We start from the raw sequence: 19,545 nt of genomic DNA on the forward strand, positions 1-19,545 counted from the left end.
TGCAAAGGAAAAAGCGTCTGAAAGCCAGCGCCAAAATTCTGACACGCTTTTTCCCATACAAAAGGTGGCAATCACATGCCATCAGCACTTGAAGTGTTTTAAGCTAACACAGTTATTATATGGGGTTCAGATTTGGACAGCCACTCACCTTGGATCTGCAGAAGCTGTTCAATCTAAGTTCCTAAGGCAAAAAAAAAAAAAAAAAATCTGTTCCAAATGCTTCATTGTGCTTGGAGGCTAAACTCCCCTCTGTTGAATTACAGGTTTGGTGTAGGACATTTAATTATTGCTGTCTGAGGGCTCATCCACGTTTCCGTTTGCCCTGTGTTTTCTTCCGTTTGTCCCAAGATTTCTAGGCAATCTGTAGAAAACCTAGTTGACATTTGTTCCAATTCAGTGGCAAGCAGCGGGTTTTTCTGGGGGAAGCGGTGGCACAAAAGAAAAAACCTCTCAGGCCTGTGCCTGGAAATCACAGGAGAAACGGGAGTGTGGATGAGCCCCAAATACTTCTCAATTATTTGGCAATAAGTAAGATTCATGGGGACGCGGGTGGCGCTGTGGGTAAAAGCCTCAGCGCCTAGGGCTTGCCGATCGAAAGGTCGGCGGTTCGAATCCCCGCAGCGGGGTGCGCTCCCGTTGCTCGGTCCCAGCGCCTGCCAACCTAGCAGTTCGAAAGCACCTCCGGGTGCAAGTAGATAAATAGGGACCGCTTACTGGCGGGAAGGTAAACGGCGTTTCCGTGTGCTGCGCTGGCTCTCCAGATGCGGCTTTGTCACGCTAGCCACGTGACCCAGAAGTGTCTCCGGACAGCGCTGGCCCCCGGCCTCTTAAGTGAGATGGGCGCACAACCCTAGAGTCTGTCAAGACTGGCCCGTACGGGCAGGGGTACCTTTACCTTTACCTAAGATTCAGTCACCTGTACACTAGTCACAAAAGCAGTTCTAGCAGGTTAGGGGAAACAATACCCTAAACCCATCTCCCTGATGTGCTCATTTTATGTATGATGGGAATGTTTAATCTGGGAGAGTATTCAAAATATGATCCACCAATTGCAGTCTAAAGAGCTACAGCCCAACAAGAGGGAGAAAGTGTATTGTTGCAGCTGTGAAGGAAGGAGCTTCTATTTGCATTGTGGTCAGATTAGCACCCAGGTGTTGTTTGTTTGTTTGTTTGTTTGTTTGTTTGTTTGTTTGTTTGGCTTGTTTTGGTTTTACATATCTTGGTCCCAACTTTGAGCTTGTTAGTTGTGCTTCAAGCTTCAGCTTTGGACAGCTGTGTGAAAAAATAATAATAATATTATGACATTATCACAAACGCCTACATAAGAACACTACGCTGTTAATCTTAATTATTAATTGACTTTAGTACTTAGTGAAGCATATCCATGATGCACAGTGCTAATTAACATCAGTAGAGTATTAAATCTGCTACAGTGGGGGTGGAGGGTGGAGTTCCAGATTAAACCTCTCTGCACCTAAGCTTTGCTCCCCTAGTTATTTCAAATAGCTTCTCCCTCCCCGTCCCTCTCCAATTTACAGATTGATAGGGAGACTTGAAGAAAATAACTATCTGCTCTACATGTTTCCGTAATTTTTGCATCTTCCTCTTTAACACAGGGTGAATGTAAACAACTGTCATAGACCCCTTGGTTCCATCAGGTTCAGGTATGAGATAGCAGCCCCAGACAGATGGAGTAGGAAGGATGATGGAGAAGATGGTGGGGCAGATAGAAGGCAGGCACTTGGGGATCGAGGATGCAGGTCCTTCACTTGGAACTAGAAATTAAGAGAGGTGGAAGCCCTCTCCTGCGGAGCACAGAGACCCATTAGCTGGGCAGGGGGCTTCGGCCAACCAGAGGAAGGAGAAGTTGCACAAGAGAAGTTGGGGGGCAGGACATAGTCTTGTTTCTACATGCTCAGCATTGCCTTCAGAGGTGGGATCAGATGCACTCACAAAGAAGGAGCCCAGCGTGGTGTAGTGGTTAAGAGCGATAGACTCGTAATCTGGTGAACCGGGTTCGCGTCTCCGCTCCTCCACATGCAGCTACTGGGTGACCTTGGGCCAGTCACACTTCTTTGAAGTCTCTCAGCCCCACTCACCTCACAGAGTGTTTGTTGTGGGGGAGGAAGGGAAAGGAGAATGTTAGCCGCTTTGAGACTCCTTCGGGTAGTGATAAAGAGGGATATCAAATCCAAGCTCCTCCTCCTCCTCTTCTTCTTCTTAGGTTTTCACATGCAGCAAACTTGTAGGGTGAGAGAGTGTCATGAGTGAGCCCTCCCTGCCTCAACTTTAAAAGCTTGATGACTGGCGAGTCAACTTTGGGGGGCATCTTTGTAGCAGCTTCCACTTGGTTAGGTATCTCTTGCCTTGCTCGTGAACCCTGAAACCTTGATTGGGGCTCCTACCCCTAGTTCAAAGCACTAGCACGGAAGATACTCTCTGCATTTCCTGCTTAATGGCCTGTATTTGTTTCGTTTGTTCTCTCCTGTTCTCTCTTACTTGCTTTCTTTACCTCAGCTTTGCTCCTCTTTGGGGACTTTGGTTGCCTTTCCTTCTGTGATAGGAATCTGACAGCAACCAACGTGTCCTCTGTAGAAGTTTGCCCTTTTAACAAGAAGAGGAGGTTAAGGGGTGATATGATAGCCATGTTCAAATATATAAAAGGATGTCACATAGAGGAGGGAGAAAGGTTGTTTTCTGCTGCTCCAGAGAAGCGGACACGGAGCAATGGATCCAAACTACAAGAAAGAAGATTCCACCTAAACATTAGGAAGAACTTCCTGACAGTAAGAGCTGTTCGACAGTGGAATTTGCTGCCAAGGAGTGTGGTGGAGTCTCCGTCTTTGGAGGTCTTTAAGCAGAGGCTTGACAACCATATGTCAGGAGTGCTCTGATGGTGTTTCCTGCTTGGCAGGCGGTTGGACTCGATGGCCCTTGTGGTCTCCTCCAACTCTATGATTCTATGATTCTAACACTGCCTTTAAGTGCAGCAGTATAGAGTGTTTTGTCTCTTCTTCTCAATAGTGGGCTTGTTTCATTTAGTGGATTCGTATCCTGCTTTCCCACTTAAGTCATCAAAGTGGCTTATAGTATTTTTTAAAATGTTGTTAATCCGTTTTAAGCCATTCGCTCACAACAAAACAGTACCCACCCAGCCAGAGGAGGAAAAGCTGCCTGGACTTGTACCCATGGAGTGGTACCCATCTCTCTCCCCTGAAGTCTGCACCGTAGTACAATTGGTGTTGTTTGTCTGGCAGTGGAGAGTCTGCTGTCTTCTTGAAAGTTTTCTCACATTGATAATGATGTCCGCATCAGTTTCCAGATATACACATGTTTTAAAAGACCACATTTTTCTGCCTAGTTCCATAGCAAGTGGGAATGATAGCATGTCTTGTAGATTGTCAACTCGCCAATTTCCTTGTAACTCCTGCAGATACCGAGTATTTATTGATACCTTTCTCCGGGCAATCTAGAAAGTGCTATAGCTGAATTATACAGTGTTGATACATAATTAATGTGAGCAGTTAGAAACTGGTGTTCCAGTCATTGTTCTGGGCAATAATTCTGATGACAGCTGTCACCCTACACCATGAAATCAATTCGTAAGTGCAGGTGGTGCCTCCTGTCCCTGAAGGTGGCTTATTTTGTTCCCTCGAAGTGGTGGTGGGAGAAATTTCTCTTCCATCATCTGTCCAAGCTGCTTTGATTGGAATTTCATCATCATCATCAAACCTTTTATTGGCATCACATACAAACATCCATAGCAAATCAATACAGACTTACCGCCTTCCCAGTGACACAAAACATTTGTCAAATGAAAGAGGCGTGTTGGGATACGCTACTCTCAGCCATCCTAACAAAAGATCATTTGATTGGAATTTTATTCTTCCCATGTCAAGAGCTTTTATTTCCCATAGTTTCTTTGAAAGCAAATAAAGCGGTCTAATGTGCACATGTGCTCTCTCCTTTCTAACTGCTATCTAAAAACTATTGATACCTTAAAACTCTCATTGACTATCAGCCACTGATTTTGAATTTAATTTGAACATTAATGTTGCAGATAAGAAGACAAGGAGGAATACAGTTACTGGTGGACCTATTGGACCATCGAATGACAGAAGTCCACCGTAGTGCCTGTGGAGCGCTGAGGAATTTGGTGTATGGGAAAGCCAACGACGACAACAAAATTGCTTTGAAAAACTGTGGGGGTATTCCAGCACTAGTACGATTACTGCGCAAGACTACAGATTTGGAAATCAGAGAACTAGTCACAGGTTTGACTCTCTTTTCATTTATTGTGTTGTACGCTAAGGATTAGCAGTGCGCTTCTGAATTTGCTTAGCTGAGGAAGACATTTCAATGCGGTTAAGCGGACCCAAGTTTCCTGGTGGATTGTGGCGAAGTTATTTTAAGAATGTACTTGTGAGAAATGACTAAGGGCAATCTTGTGCTTGCAAACATGTATATCATATACATATATTCATTAGGAAGCCAGGTTTCTTGCCAGGTATAGTTTCAGTGGCAGATACAGGACAGGTACTGGGCAATGTGTGGAAAAGCAAGCGGTACAATGGTGCGTTTTTTCGGCCGCAATTTTTTTCCATGCTCCTGCTGTTTCTAATGTGTTACTGAATTGAAAACTATAGGCCGGCTGGGTGGGGCAGAATTAAACTCCCTCCAAACATGTAATGTGGTGGTTGGGATTGTTTGTTTTTTAACATTCTATTTTAAGACTTTACTTTCAGGACCCTTTTTTTAACGATTTAAGCCTCTTTTAAGACCTCTGTCCCAAGGAAATAATCATGAGTTGCTCACATTTTCCCCTCACTGCAGGCTATGTGACTCATGGTTATGGATTCTAAATGCAGAATTTTCAAAATACGTACATTGAATTCCATGTCTTAATCATCCGGCCTTTCATCTCTTACCTGTTGGGCAGAATTAATTAGATTCTTCTTGTCGTAAGGATGCTGTGCTACATGGTGTTCAGGAGCTGGTTCCTAATGAGTGACAGAATTACAGGCAGACCCAGTAAAGTGAAAACTGGTAGTTCATTGTCAGTGTACTGCTTCAGTGCTTGGTTGTGTTATCTGCCCCCTGCCTTCAGGGAGTAATATGCAAGCTTACTATGAACAAATGAGGAGCATGCTGCTAATCATCTTAATCAACTACATCCAACTTGCACAGTGGATATCTGCTAATTTGAGAGATGAGTTCCCTTTACAATTTTTCCTTTTTTAAAAGGGGCATTTTTTATGTTCTTCCCTCTCAGTATATGTTGTATTCTTGAAACATACTGAACTAATGCAGAAAAAAAACCCAGCTAATAAGGTTTTAAACTAGTTGCTTTTAAATTGTATTATGCTTTCGTTGACATTCTTTCCGCAAATAGTTTATAGAGCTCAGGTTACCCAGCCCACAAAACTTTGATTTTTCTGTGAATTTACATGTCTAAGCAAGGTTATGGCAATTATACCATCATTAAAAGGTTTCTAATTAACATAAACAAGCATGAAGACTGTTCGGCTCAGAATAATTAGTGCTGATAGAAAGCACATCTGAGACGTGGAGCAACAGACCTCCCCTGACAAACCTGTAGCCAGGTGGCCTTTGTCCAGCGTTTCCCCTCGCTTAATCAAAGAGTGAGGGGAGTGGCAAATTGAAGAACCCAGGCAGAGGCTACCAGAGAAAATGGCAAAAGCAGCGATGGATGACTGAGACGTGTCACTCCTCTTAATGTCATGAATGAATGAATGAATGAATCTTTATTTGCCTCAGCCATCGGCCATAGCAATAAAACAACAATACGATATGCAAAGAATAGAAATAAAAAGTCAATTGTGCAAAATACATTTTAGGGTTTTGAATGTTACGAGATTAAAGAAGCCAGTTTGAAATCCACTTTCTGTGAGCTTTCATCCACCTTGATTTACCGATAGTGAGAAATAGTTCCTGTTCATCTGGCTGCCAGCATTAAGGCCTGTAACAGTTTGATATTCTATTGACATCTGAGTTGTAAGAAAATGCCTTACGCCAAGACAGACTATTGGTCTTTCTAGCTCAGTGATCGGCTGTCTCTCTCTAGGTCTCTGTCTTCCCGCCCCAACCTGGCCACAGTGATCCATGCCACAGTCACCTCCAGGCTTGACTACTGTAATTCACTCTACGCGGGGCAGCCCTTGAAGCTGTCCCAGAAACGGTGTCCCAGCCAGTGCAAAATGCTGCAGCGAGGTTCCTCACGGGGTTTCTGCCATGGGAGCATATTCACCCAGTGCTTTTTCCAGCTGCACTGGCTCCCGGTGGAGTACAGGGTCAGATTTAAGGTGCTGGTTTTGACCTTTAAAGCCCTTCATGGTCTAGGACCCTCGTGCCTACGGGACCGCCTCTCCCGATATGCCCCACGGAGAGCTTCAAGGTCCATAAATAGCAACACCCTAGAGGTCCCGGGCCCTAAGGAAGTTAGATTAGCTTCAACCAGAGACAGGGCCTTTTCAACACTGGCTCCAGCCTGGTGGAACGCTCTGCCTCATGAGACCAGAGCCCTGCAGGATCTGATTTCTTTCTGCAGGGCCTGTAAGACAGAGTTGTTCCGCCTGGCCTTTGGCTTGGAGCCAATTTGATTCCCTCCCCCTCTTTCTTTTTTTCTTTTTCCTCTCTCCTCCTGTGATGAGGCTGCATTTTAATATTTTAATGTTTCAATATTATAATGTTGTATTTTAATCCTGCTTTTAAGTTGTATTCATTCAACTTGTTTTTATTATTGCTTGTTAGCCGCCCTGAGCCCGGCCTTGGCTGGGGAGGGTGGGGTATAAATAAAAATTATTATTATTATTATTATTATTATTATTATTATTATTATTATTATTAGGATTTACAGACTGGTTCTCTCCCAACCCTAGGTGGAGATGCCACAGACTGAACCTAGTATCTAGGTGCTATTCTGCTAAACTACAGCCCTTCTCTTGCTTTGTTGAAAATTTTAAACAGGATCCTCATTTTGCATTGAACAAGCGCAGAAGGACCAATGTCTGACTGTACCAACTGACATACTCCCATGTGAGCCTGGGCACAAATGGCCCTTCTTCCCCAACTGTGAAAGCCAACAATATACTTGGGTATACCCCACCGCACAATACTTCATCTGCTCACTTTTATTACTTGTGTCTTGGCTTGTAAACTGCTGAAGGGCATAAGCCTGACAAAGACTTCGTTGCTATTTACACTTGAGAATAGTTTGGTCCATGGTTTAGTTAGTCTGATAATAGGCTGGATCTGTGTTTCCCAACCTTGGGATCCCCAGCTGTTTTCGGACTACAATTCCCATCATCCCTGACTAACTAGGAATGATGGGAGTTGTAGTCCAAAAACAGCTGGAGACCCAAGGCTGGGAAACACTGGTAGAGACTGGCCATTTTTCAGCTCCCTGATCCTAGCATATTTGACATGTTTGGGAAGACCACCACCCATTAGCTTATAAGGAAAGGTTTGCACACAGATGTCATTGATGGAGGCAGCGGGAAGGGGGGGGGCGCCACACAAACGCAAATCCCACATGTGCTTTATAACCACACTTGTGGTTTGAGAGCCACTGGTTTAGGAAGCCTCAATAAAGAACAGCATGTTTAGGGAAACTTTTAATGTTTAATAGATTACTGTATTTTAATATTCTGTTGGGAGCAGCCCAGAGTGGCTGGGGAAACCCAGCCAGATGGGCGGGGTAGAAATAATAAATTATTATTATTATTATTATTATTATTATTATTATTATTATTATTATTAATTCGTGTTTATTCCATTTGGAACTCAAGAAAATGCAGTTTGCCTTTCCCTCACAACAACCTGAGAAGCTGAGAGACAGCAGTGGGCTAAAATATCACTCAATGAGTCTCTTGGCTACTCATTTAGCTCTTTCCTAAATAGGTCAAGTATTTTGCAATCACTTGGTTAAGTTCTTGCAAAAGCTCAAACCTTGTTCAATCACTCACAAAAGACCTGGCAGGGTTTACTGGTTTATACCTGCTCTCACAAGGGGAAAGAAAGCTTACCTTTGGCAGGTAAGCTTTATTCTTCCTGCAGGTGGACTGGTCCAAGCAGCCCTACTGGGAAAATTACACTATTTGCGTTCGTTTCTACTAGGGAAATTGCCTTCTGACACTTAGCTTATGTTAGTACCCTTACTTGATTTCTGACTCCATATCTACTCATTACATGCAGAGACATCTTACATTTGGAGCAGAGACTGGCTTCTTCTCTGTTCCAAACTATTCCCTTCCAGGTTGCTGTTTCCCTTGCAGAGTTTTCCAAATGCAGCTTCGACAGGGAGCTGTAAATCGGATATAGGGGGTGAGGGAGGGCAGCAGTTTTGTGTGTAATTTGTTAAAAGGTAAAGGGACCCCTGACCATTAAGTCCAGTCGTGACCGACTCTGGGGTTGCGGCGCTCATCTCGCTCTATAGGCCGAGGGAGCCGGCGTTTGTCCGCAGACAGCTTCCGGGTCATGTGGCCAGCATGACTAAGCCGCTTCTGGCTAACCAGAGCAGCGCATGGAAACACCGTTTACCTTCCCGCTGGAGCGGTACCTATTTATCTACTTGCACTTTGATGTGCTTTCGAACTGCTAGGTTGGCAGGAGCTGGGACCAAGGAACGGGAGCTCACCCCGTTGCGAGGATTCGAACCGCCGACCTTCTGATCAGCAAGTCCTAGGCTCTGTGGTTTAACCCACAGCGCCACCCGCGTCCCTGTAATTTGTTAGCATTTCTCAAAATAATAATAATAATAATAATAATAATAATAATAATAATAATAATAATTTTAAAATGTGTTATTTTGTTAGAGTAAAATGTGACTTACATTTTTGTTTTAACACCCAAGAAGATTGGAAGAAAACCCACACAGAGCAGTGACTCTCGCAGACGTTAAGCGGGAAACCACCTCTGGGGAAAAGCAATTCCAGCATATTGCTGCATTGTCTGTGACTGAATCTTTAGTTGCTCCTGTTGCAGACATTCTGCAGAGCTGCCTGCCTCACAGGAGGCACACAGAATCTCACTGGGATTAATCAATGTTGTTGCTTTTTCCTACCAGCAAATCACAGTCCTGTGTCCAGCATCCAATCTGAAAGAGTCTGTTCTGCCCACGCTATCTTGCAGGCAGTTTCACTCTGTAACATATCGGAACCCACTAGGGGGAAAAGTGCTCAGAGCAAGCTTTAAAACTCCTTTGTGGAGAATAAAACCCAAACAGGGAAAGAAGGGAGGTCACCATATAATGGTTGTGCTGTCGAGGTAGAGCTCCTACTATTGTTGAGGAACATGATTTAGGGGTACAACGCTTCCTGCATCTGAAATTTAAAATTAAGAAGTCATTGTTTACAAGATGGTTGAAACTTTGTTTTTTTAAGAAAGGGGGAAATGACAGCATCTATCCTCTTCAAACAAGGCATGCTGATTGCTAATCATTGCCTGTGGGGGCATGGGGAGGGGAGGAGAGAACAAGCTCCGAGAAATCTAGAGTGACTTCAGTTTGTGAATCAAGTGGTTTTTCTTGCTGTTTCTCATTCCACATTTTCTTCAGCTTCAACACTTCCCTTGCCACAAACTAGAATAAAATGCACAGCATCTTAAATAGCATAGGATTTTGCATGCTGACATAGCATGCTGTACAGTGGTGCCTCGCAAGACGAAATTAATTCGTTCCGCAAGTTTTTTCTTCTTGTGAGTTTTTCATCTTGCGAAGCACGGTTTCCCATAGGAATGCATTGAAAATCAATCAATGCGTTCCTATGGAAACCGCCTTCAGACCAGGTCCGGGGACAGTCTGTCCCCCGACCTCTTCTGAAGGCTGGGGGGGGGGGACAAGGGCTTTTCTTCCCACCGCCAGCCTTCAGAAGGCTGTTCTGAAGGCTGGCGGTGGGAAGAAAAGCCCTTCTCCCCACCTCCCACCCCGCAAGCTCCAGGGACAGGAGGGCTTTGCTGTCGACCGCCAGCATTTTAAAAGCCCCCGGGACAGCGGAGACTTCTCCGCTGTCCCGGGGCGATTTTAAAATGCTGGCGGGCGGCAGCGAAGCCTCCGCTGTCCCGGGGCGATTTTAAAATGCTGGCGGGTGGCGGCAGCGAAGGCTGGCGGTGGGCGAAAGTCTTTGCTGCCGACGGCCAGCATTTTAAAAGCGGTCCGGGATAGCGGGAAAGCGCAGCGCAATTCCCTGCTATCCCGGACCACTTTTAAAATGCTGGCGGTGGGGAGCAAAGCCTTTCGGCCCCCGCTGGCCTTCCTGGACCTCTTCTGAAGGCCGGAGGGGGGCGAAAGGCTTTGCTCCCCACCACCAGCATTTAAAAGAGGTCCCGGGAGATTTCCCTATGGGCTTTTCTTCTTGTGAAGCAAGCCCATAGGGAAATTCGTCTTGCGGAACGACTCAAAAACGGAAAACTCTTTCGTCTTGCCCTCCAGCTGTTTGGGGACTACAATTCCCATCATCCCTGGCCACTGGTCCTGTTAGCTAGGGTTCATGGGAGTTGTAGTCCCAAAACAGCTGGAGGGCCAAGTTTGGCCATGCCTGCTATAGAGGAAAGGGAATGGGCATCATCTTTCTCTCATGAGCTACTACTATGTTCTAAATTTAAATACAAGACACAGCTAGTAGTACTTCTTGTCACATAACAAGGAAACTGCCACTGCTTTTAACTGTGAGATATTGTAAATGAGCATGGCAGAAGAAAATGTCGCCTTGGAAAGTTTTCCCTCTTCATTTCTCTGCTTTCTCAGTGAAAAATTCAGGACTACCTATGCATCTTCTGAGATGTCAGGGGAAAACCAAATGTGAAAGTATTGCCCCCCCCCCATGCCCATTTCTTTCACATCCTTCCAATCAAAATCCGTTGAATTGGGAGCCATAGGAAAATACAAATCCCATGAGACCCAGTAGGAATGGTAAAGCATTTCTTCATTTACTGTGGAGCAGAGACCTTCAAAGGCTCTGTTGGCCCCATCAGTGAGCCATCTCCTTCAAATCTCCTCAAGGGGTGGGGAAACTGGCAGGGAGCAATAAGAGCAAGACCACGTTAGGACTAAGGCCTGAGTTCGAAGAGACTTGGGCCCAGTTCATAACTGGGGGCAGGGAGACTGAATTTGCCAAATTCCTAGTTCTGAGTTCGTTTGTAGTAATTGCAAATGTAGCTGAAATTTCTGCACACTGCTACTGCTGCATTTCCTTATCCAAAATGATTGTTCATTCAGTGAAAACTCTCAGAATGAAAAGAAAGGTCACCAGGGTGGGGGTGGGGAATATAAAAGGCAGCATATTCCTCAAGGAGGGTATTTGTGCAGTTAAGATGATGTAATGTTTTCATCAGTCCCATTTGCCAAGTGCCTTTTCGTAAAGTATTTTGACATTTAGTGTAGGGTGGTTATTCAGATTTGCTTAAACAGAATTATGGTTGAATGGAGGGTATCTCCTATGCCGGATTTTTAATCACTTAATCAACTTAATAAGTTTCTGCAAAAGTGCCCTTGACATTAGCTTAGTTACTGAAGTGCATAAACACAGATGTGTAATTTTTACTGCAACATCAACGGTGGCACAGCTATTTATAGTAGCCTCAAACTTTTAAGGCCTAAAGGCTTTCATACGGAATTAACACAGTGTGTAAGAGGAATTGTTTTAAATTCTGGTAGCTCCATTACATGTTTCATGACTTGGTCGTAAGCACCGGCAGCGTGTAAGCAACTACGATGCTGTCGGTGGTCAGAAAACATGATCTGACCAAGGCACGGGAGGCTGCAGCGGCAAACCGGGCAGATGAGCTCACACAAATCCTTAGGGTGGAGGTACCACAATATGCTCTGTTACTGCTTTCATAGACATTATTTAAGTGGCAAAATTACTATCATTATGGTGAGCAAGGTATTTTGGAAGGAGAGCCTATTTATTGCAGCAGACCCACCTGAGAAGTGTATATACGAGAGAAAAAGAACATTGTCTTGTTGGGGGAGAATGGGCCATCTTGCATCGGGAGTGGCGGAAAGGCTCGCTCCTACTACATAGTGCTGCGTTTAAGTGCAGCATGTTATTTTCCTCCCTAGATAGTATTCACTTATATGAGAAAAAATAAGTCAGAAAATAATGGCTGGGAATGGGGGCTTAAGCTGCCCTTGGTGAATGCAGGACCTGGTTTCAGGGACACGTTCTGCATGAAGAAAAGGATCTTTGTATTTTAGCTCTCAGTACACACATGTGCTGAGCACATGTTCTGCATTCAAAATCATCTCCAAGTTAAAAGCTGGGAAAGAATACTGTGTCAGAAACCCTTAAGAACCCCCACCAATCCGAATAGACAATACAAGCCTGGATAGACCATTGATCTGACTTCGTATAAGGCATCTCTGTATATTTCTGCATGGAAGGCGAATCTGTTGTCACCTATAGAAAAGCTGGATTCAAGTAAACTGTATTTAAAGATACAGGACTTCTGTTAAGTCCGTATTCATGACCAAGCTTCTATTAGAATTTATCTAGACAAATTGTAAATTTTTAAAGTTCACCTTTGTATATTTAAGAATGCAAAACACCTCCCTGTAAACAAATTTCCATGCTGAAACACTTGGAAAACCCTGAGATAAACATGTATGTTGGTTTGTTGGTTTGTTTGCTTGCTTCTTTGTGGCTTTTTTAAAAGCAAACTTTCAGCATTATTATAGCACACAATTTTGTAGTTGAATATGAGGAACATATTCTTATGCGCTCCTTACTTATCATGTGTATGTATTTGGCATTGGCAACTGAATAGTAAATTCGCCCGAACTCTCTTCCAAAGATAAACAGATACAGAGAGCTGGAACTGACATTTTAAATTTGGAATTCTGTTTCTGAGGGTGTGCATGGTTTTTCCCCCTGCCTAGGGTTGTGTGTGATCTTAATTCTTTGAGAAAGGGCGACCTCCATCATTTCTGTGAAAGGATGACATCAGCAGAATTACTCCAGAGGGAGTCTTTCTTGCTTAAGTCTCCCTCAGCTGGTGATCCTAAATACAACTGTTTGACAATGACCTGTAGCAAAATACATTTCACAGCCTTGCCCAATTCTTCTAAGTGTGAAATATATTCTTTAAGTGTTATTTTATCATTATTGTTATTCCCTGTTTTGCATGTGATGACGTGAGATCGCAGAATGTATAGTTCTAAGGCACCTTGAACACTCCCTGGGTGTAAAGGCAGCAAAAGAATGAATTGAATTAAAATTAATTAATTTGGCCACAAAAGTAGTTGGCAAAGGGAACAGCAAAAGCAGTGTAAGCAGGATTTAGGTCTAATGTGGCCTGTTCTGGACCTTCCCATAGCAGAGGCCATCCCTGCAAAAAAATATCTGCACTAGCCTGTGCCGTCAAGAAGCTCTGTGTCCTCTGCTTGTTCAAGTTATTGTAGCACCTGCACATTTTCCATTAGTTGAGCCTCCTCAAACAGTATACAGCGCAGTACCCTTGCCTGAATGGGAGACCGCTGGCTGCACTCCCCTCAGTTTCTGTGGCAGAAGAATAGGTCATTGAATACAACAAGCTACATTCTAATGATGATTCTGGGTGTTTTTTTTTTATAGCCACAGTACATTAATGGAACCTCCACTGTTCCTGGTGGGTGGGGAACAAACAGCAGGAGTGGGCCTGCTTGTGGGCTTTCTGGAAACATCTGGTTCCTTTTATGTCCTTAGGATGATTGTGTTGATTTACTTGTGTGTGGTAGCATTTCTTTCTGTTAAGTAATGCCAACAATTGTTTATTTGATTGATAATTGCTTTTAGGAGTTCTCTGGAATCTGTCATCTTGTGATGCACTAAAAATGCCAATTATCCAGGATGCCCTTGCAGTGTTGACCAATGCAGTGATCATTCCTCATTCAGGATGGGAAAACTCCCCACTCCAGGATGACCACAAAATACAGCTTCATTCATCACAGGTGCTGCGCAATGCCACTGGGTGCCTAAGGTGAGTTTTGATAACTTAAGCATTGGATATGTTCTTATGCTGAATTCTCTCTTCTTCCCTTAGCCTCCCAGGGACATTGGGTGGTATCCAAGTAAGTCATACTCAGAGTAGACCCGCCTTACTTAACGGACTTAAGTTAGTCATAGTCTGAGTACGACTTAGTCGGCTACACCCATAGAACCAATATTATCACTTCAGTCTTCCATCCATTCCACAAAAGTCTGTAGCATTTTTACTCTTTCGTTGAAATGTCATAGTAGAATTGTAGAGTTCGTGCCATAACCAAGTATTTAAAGGTGCTCTGAACCAATAGCTGTAGTATGTGGTACTGATGGTTTTCTACTGTGGGTCTACAGTGAGTACAACCTGCAGGTACAACAGTGGGTACAAAACCCAACGATTAATCCTATTCCCTACATTCTTGCCATGGAATAGAGCAGCAGCAAAAGTGCCTGACAGATCACCATCCGTGGCTGATGGGTGGGGTTGTGTTTGACCAAGTGGGTTAAAAAAAACCAAACACCTGCACAGGCCTGTGGGTTAAAATTACTGTCATTTGCTTTAAAATTCCTGTTATGTATCTGAATTTGGGTGCAAATCAACTTCAATGTTTGCACAAGAAAAGAACAGGTGTGTATAAGATCTGGTGTGTAAGCAGTAAAAACAGTGGCATAGCGTGGGGGTGCAGGGGGGGCCGGCTGCACCGGGTGCAACATCGGGGGGGGGGCGCGGAAGAGACTCGAGTGCTAAAATCCACGGGTTAGGGGGTGCAAATTACTTGCCTTGCCCCGGGTGCTGACAACCCACGCTACGCCACTGAGTAAAAATATTATGAATGAGTGACATTTTAGTGTAATCACGTTGATATGTTTTATGCGTACTGATTCGTAAGTGGAATCAGGTAGATGAATAACAAAACTGAGATTGCAAACTTACTCAATTCAGGGTGAAGCCTTTAATCTTGTTCTCACAAACAGGTTGGATGAGACACCTTGGTTAGATTGCTACCTCCCCATGATTTCAGCTAGATAATCTGTGCAACTTCATCCAGTGGGCAGGCGACTGGGAGCAAAGGGTAGCAGAGTAGTAGATTACTTTAAATACATCCTCAGCATTACAAATATATCTTGTGCTAGTGTTGTTGTTTTTATAATTGACGAATGTGAAGTTCGTATGGCAAAAAGATACGTATCACAAAGGCAGGGTGCTGAACAATGACCTGGCTCACTCATAACGTTGAACCATGGTTAGAATGAACTGGAGCTTAGTGGGAACACAAAGCATGCAAGTTCACACTCGTGCACAGCTCATGGTTTGTTTGGAGAGGAACAAACCACAAGCCCTGGGTTCACATGTCACAGTAAACCAGACTGTGTAGAAGTCGGGTGGGAGGAGCAAAAGGCCTGTGTTCACACAGAACTCTAGTTTATTTTAATTATGGTTTAATGTGGCATGCAAACCAGGCCAATAGCTTCAGTTCCTTGAGTATTGGTCCTCTTCTGAAAGATGGCTTCCCAACTAGTTGTCATCCTGCATCCAACATGTTGCTATTGAGTTAAAAGCATTTCCACATACCTGCATGCTATTGATTTTCCTGGCAATTTAACTGGGGTTCACGTGTTCCCTTGGGGAAGGGCCACAGCTCAATGGTAGAGCATCTGCCTTGCATGCAGAAGGTCGCAAGTTCAATCCCAGGTAGGGCTGGAAAAGAACCCTGCCTTAAACCCTGGAGTGCTGCTGCCAATCAAGTGCTGCCAGTACTGAGCCAGATGGATCAATGGTCTGATTTGGTGTAAGGCAGATTTCTATATTCATTCCTCCCTCCCTTCCTCCCTCTCAAGTTGTTCATATCTTCTTCAGACCTGGTATCTAGGATATGTGTCCTGATCTGGTGGGAATGGCTACCTTTTGTATTGATGCATTTTAAAAATGTAGACCTTACATAGTAAGGTAAAGGGACCCCTGACCGTTAGGTCCAGTCATGACTGACTCTGGGGTTGCGGCGCTCATCTCGCTTTATTGGCCGAGGGAGCCGGCGTACGGCTTCCGGGTCATGTGGCCAGCATGACCAAGCCGCTTCTGGCGAACCAGAGCAGCACACGGAAACGCCATTTACCTTTCCGCCAGAGCGGTACCTATTTATCTACTGGCACTTTGACGTGCTTTCGAACTGCTAGGTTGGCAGGAGCTGGGAACGAGCAACGGGAGCTCACCCCGTCGCGGGGATTCGAACCGCCAACCTTCTGATCGGCAAGTCCTAGGCTCTGTGGTTTAACCCACAGCGCCACCCGCGTCCCTAGACCTTACATAAATAACTATCAGATCTAATTTTATGCAAAGACAACAACATATAATCTATAATACTGGTTATAGTCATATGTGGAACTTTAACTTTTATTTGTAATGGGGAAGTAGAGGAGAGTTACGGGACACATAAAATATTTCTGTTCTCATCAAAACCAGTAAAAAACTGTATTCGTTTTCTAGTTATTGCTGTTTGTAGCAAACCAGTGTCTGCAGGCTTTGATTCTTGGCAAATGCCAATGCTGTGGGCACTTTTTTGGCCTTTCAAATCTCTATTGTGTGTGCTTCTAAATAAAACACTTTAGAGACTTTTTCTCAGTGGGTTGTTAAGCTCATTGATTTCAAAAGCATTTCAAGATTTAGGCCACAATCCAGGAAGCCACAGGAATAACAAGCACCAAAGTTTTTCCACTTCTCTGGGTTTTTTGTTTGTTTGTTTAAAGAACAGAAGCCCCCGATTCTATATGGTAAATACCTTTTTCAGATTCCAAAACATTTGCATTATATCTGCAGAGAATTCGACAACAGTTTGTGATGCATAGGGAAGCTGCTGCTCAAAGACCAAAATAGTTGAAGCCCTGCCGAGCAAGCTCAAGCCCTTAGCTGAACCTCCCTGGATTATGGCTTTAGGCTACCATCTTCAAAAGCCTGCACCAGGAATATTTCCATGCATGCTCGACAGAAGTTGCCCATCAGGAAAAGATGGATTGAGCTGCATAGTGTTGTAACTTCCTGTATAGTTCATTCAAAATCAGTCTGTCTTTAAGTTAGGCAATGATGGCCACAGCCGGTTTGGCAAAACTATTTGTGTGTGCAATTCGAACTCCCTTATTCACACACACAAGTACAGATATGTGTGTGCAGTGTAATCTGAAGCAATACAGCTGTACTACTTAATTCTACTGGTTTTTTAAGGTGACCCAAAGTTATGCCTTTCATAAAGGTAAAGGGACCCCTGACCATTAGGTCCAGTCGTGGCTGACTCTGGGGTTGTGGTGCTCATCTCGCTTTATTGGCCGAGGGAGCCGGCGTACAGCTTCCGGGTCATGTGGCCAGCATGACTAAGCCGCTTCTGGCAAACCAAAGCAGTGCACGGAAACGCCGTTTACCATCCTGCTGGAGCGGTACCTATTTATCTACTTGCACTTTTGACGTGCTTTCGAACTGCGAGGTTGGCAGGAGCAGGGACTGAGCAACGGGAGCTCACCCCGTCGCAGGGATTCAAACCGCCGACCTTCTGATCGGCAAGTCCTAGGCTCTGTGGTTTAGGCTCTGTGGTTTAACCCACAGCGCCACCCGCATCCCCTATGCCTTTCATAAGGATTAGCAATTACTGCATTTTAATTTGTATTCCAAGTGCCCCTTGTTGTGAACAGATATCACTTCTGCTTGCTGATATTCAGGGGGACGAGGGATGCTAGTTTCTGCTGAGTTCCTCTCTGGCTGAAGCCCACCCCCAATACTATGGAGGGGTGTGTGGGGTTGTGGCAGGAAGGGAGCCCCAAAGCTCTGCTGCATGCACAGAATTCCATGTGCAGTTCTTTGGATTCAAGTCAGTGGTATACTGTATCTTAACTGAATCAAAGCACATTAAATCAGTATTCTTTTATAAAGACTATAAACCAACAAAATAGTTCTATTAGCGCAAGCACTTTTAACGGCACAGTAGAATTCCTCTGCCTTCTTCTTTCCCCACATGACCCCTAAAACTGCTCTGGGGCTTCCCCCAACCGCCCAGAAAAGATTTAGGGGGTCTGCAGGAAAAGTAGAGGGCAGGGAAGTTTCATTGCACAGCTAGAAGTCTTTGCAGTAGCAGAACTGTTAGACACCACCCTTTGTCACATACTGCTGCTCCTTGATTCTTCCTTTAAACTGTGTTCTTGCCTGGTCTCCAAATTTACCCTTTTCTTGATTCTTTTTTAAGAGTGAGATGAATGAACAGGCACTTGGTATCCATTGTGCCAGGTCCACCATCTTCTTAGCTTAGATCAGTGAAGACACTGAATATTTGCGAGTTACCTCTGTGAAGCTGTCACTCTGACTTTTAGCATCATATGGCTGAAAAGAAAAAGAGGTCCAACTCATAGCTTCACATAGACTACTGTACAGCATACCCACAGTTTACACTGGGTTATGTTCAGAGGATAGCACCTAAGGCCAAAATCACGTACAGTCATACCTTGGATCTTGAACGGCTTTGTTGCCAAACATTTCGGCTCCCGAATGATTGAAAACCAGAAGTGAGTGCTCCAGTTTTCAAATGAGTTTTGGAAGCCGAACATCCAGCACGACTTCCGATTGGCTGCAGGAAGCTCCTGCAGCTAATTGGAAGCCACGCCTTGGTTATCGAACGTTTTGGAAGTCAAACGGGCTTCCGGAATGGATTCCGTTTGGCTTCCAAGGTACGACTGTATAGTTAAAACACATTGGGTACAAGGGTGAGTGGGATTGCTAAAGTTATCCCCACGGACGCCCAACCACTTTCTGCTCTCCTTTAATTTTTAATTTTTTTAATGTTACCAGCTGAATAAAGCTGAATGCACACAAGTTAAATGCATGCAAGTTGCAGGTCTACTGTATACTGTATTTTATCTTCCAATGATATTGTGGGCTCGGATTTTGTTGAAGGGAATAAGGTGAAAGGGAGAGAGTTTTGGTTTTGTTAGAAGTAAAAATAAATGAATTTTAACACTACCGTGGCTAAAACAAATGCACTTTAACAAGTGCTTTACATTTTAAGATGTGCTGTGAACGGAATTACCATTTTCATTGCATGTTTATTCTTTTTTATTTGTTTTCCAAAATTGTATAGAGCACCTCTCATCCAAAGCCCCAACTTTATACACAGCCCAAGGGGCAAATCCATATAAAATGCTTTAAAATAGGCCCAATTATGAAATTACTTATATTCTGGCAACTTTCAGTTATTTAATTTTTATTGCTCTTGCATCTCTGCTGCTCACTGCTTTTAAATTCAATTATAGTTATTTAGATTCTTTTAGTATTGTCATCCATAGCTGAAAATATTGGATTTCTTACTAACAGGCTTTAAGCCAGCAGCAAAATATATTATGCACTTAGCACTCTTATTCTGAAGTTAATAAATGCCAACTAAAATTCAATGCTTTCTTAGAAGCAGGAAAGTAGATAGGATTAGCAAGACAAATGGAAAATTTCCAGATGGAAAATTTAAAAATCAGCTATTACTTTTCTCCCTAATCCCACCTGCACACCTGCCCCACTTTGATCTAGTGTCTACCTAATACT

General features: G+C 43.9%; 1 protein-coding gene across 12 annotated transcripts in view; it reads left to right on the plus strand.

Annotated features, from left to right (window-relative positions):
* Positions 1-19,545, plus strand: part of LOC114601005 (catenin delta-2) — a 252,358-nt gene that overhangs the window by 138,935 nt on the left and 93,878 nt on the right. For all 12 annotated transcript variants that reach the window (XR_013394043.1, XM_077933366.1, XM_077933370.1 and 9 more), the window contains 2 exons: positions 4,061-4,274; positions 13,791-13,974. Coding sequence is in view for 11 of the 12 variants with exons in the window: in XM_077933366.1 (XP_077789492.1) it covers positions 4,061-4,274; positions 13,791-13,974 (398 nt within the window). In the remaining variant the exon portion in view is untranslated. The remainder of the gene's footprint in view (positions 1-4,060; positions 4,275-13,790; positions 13,975-19,545) is intronic.

This window comes from Podarcis muralis, chromosome 8 (genome assembly GCF_964188315.1).
Source record: "Podarcis muralis chromosome 8, rPodMur119.hap1.1, whole genome shotgun sequence".
Lineage (NCBI taxonomy): Eukaryota > Metazoa > Chordata > Lepidosauria > Squamata > Lacertidae > Podarcis > Podarcis muralis.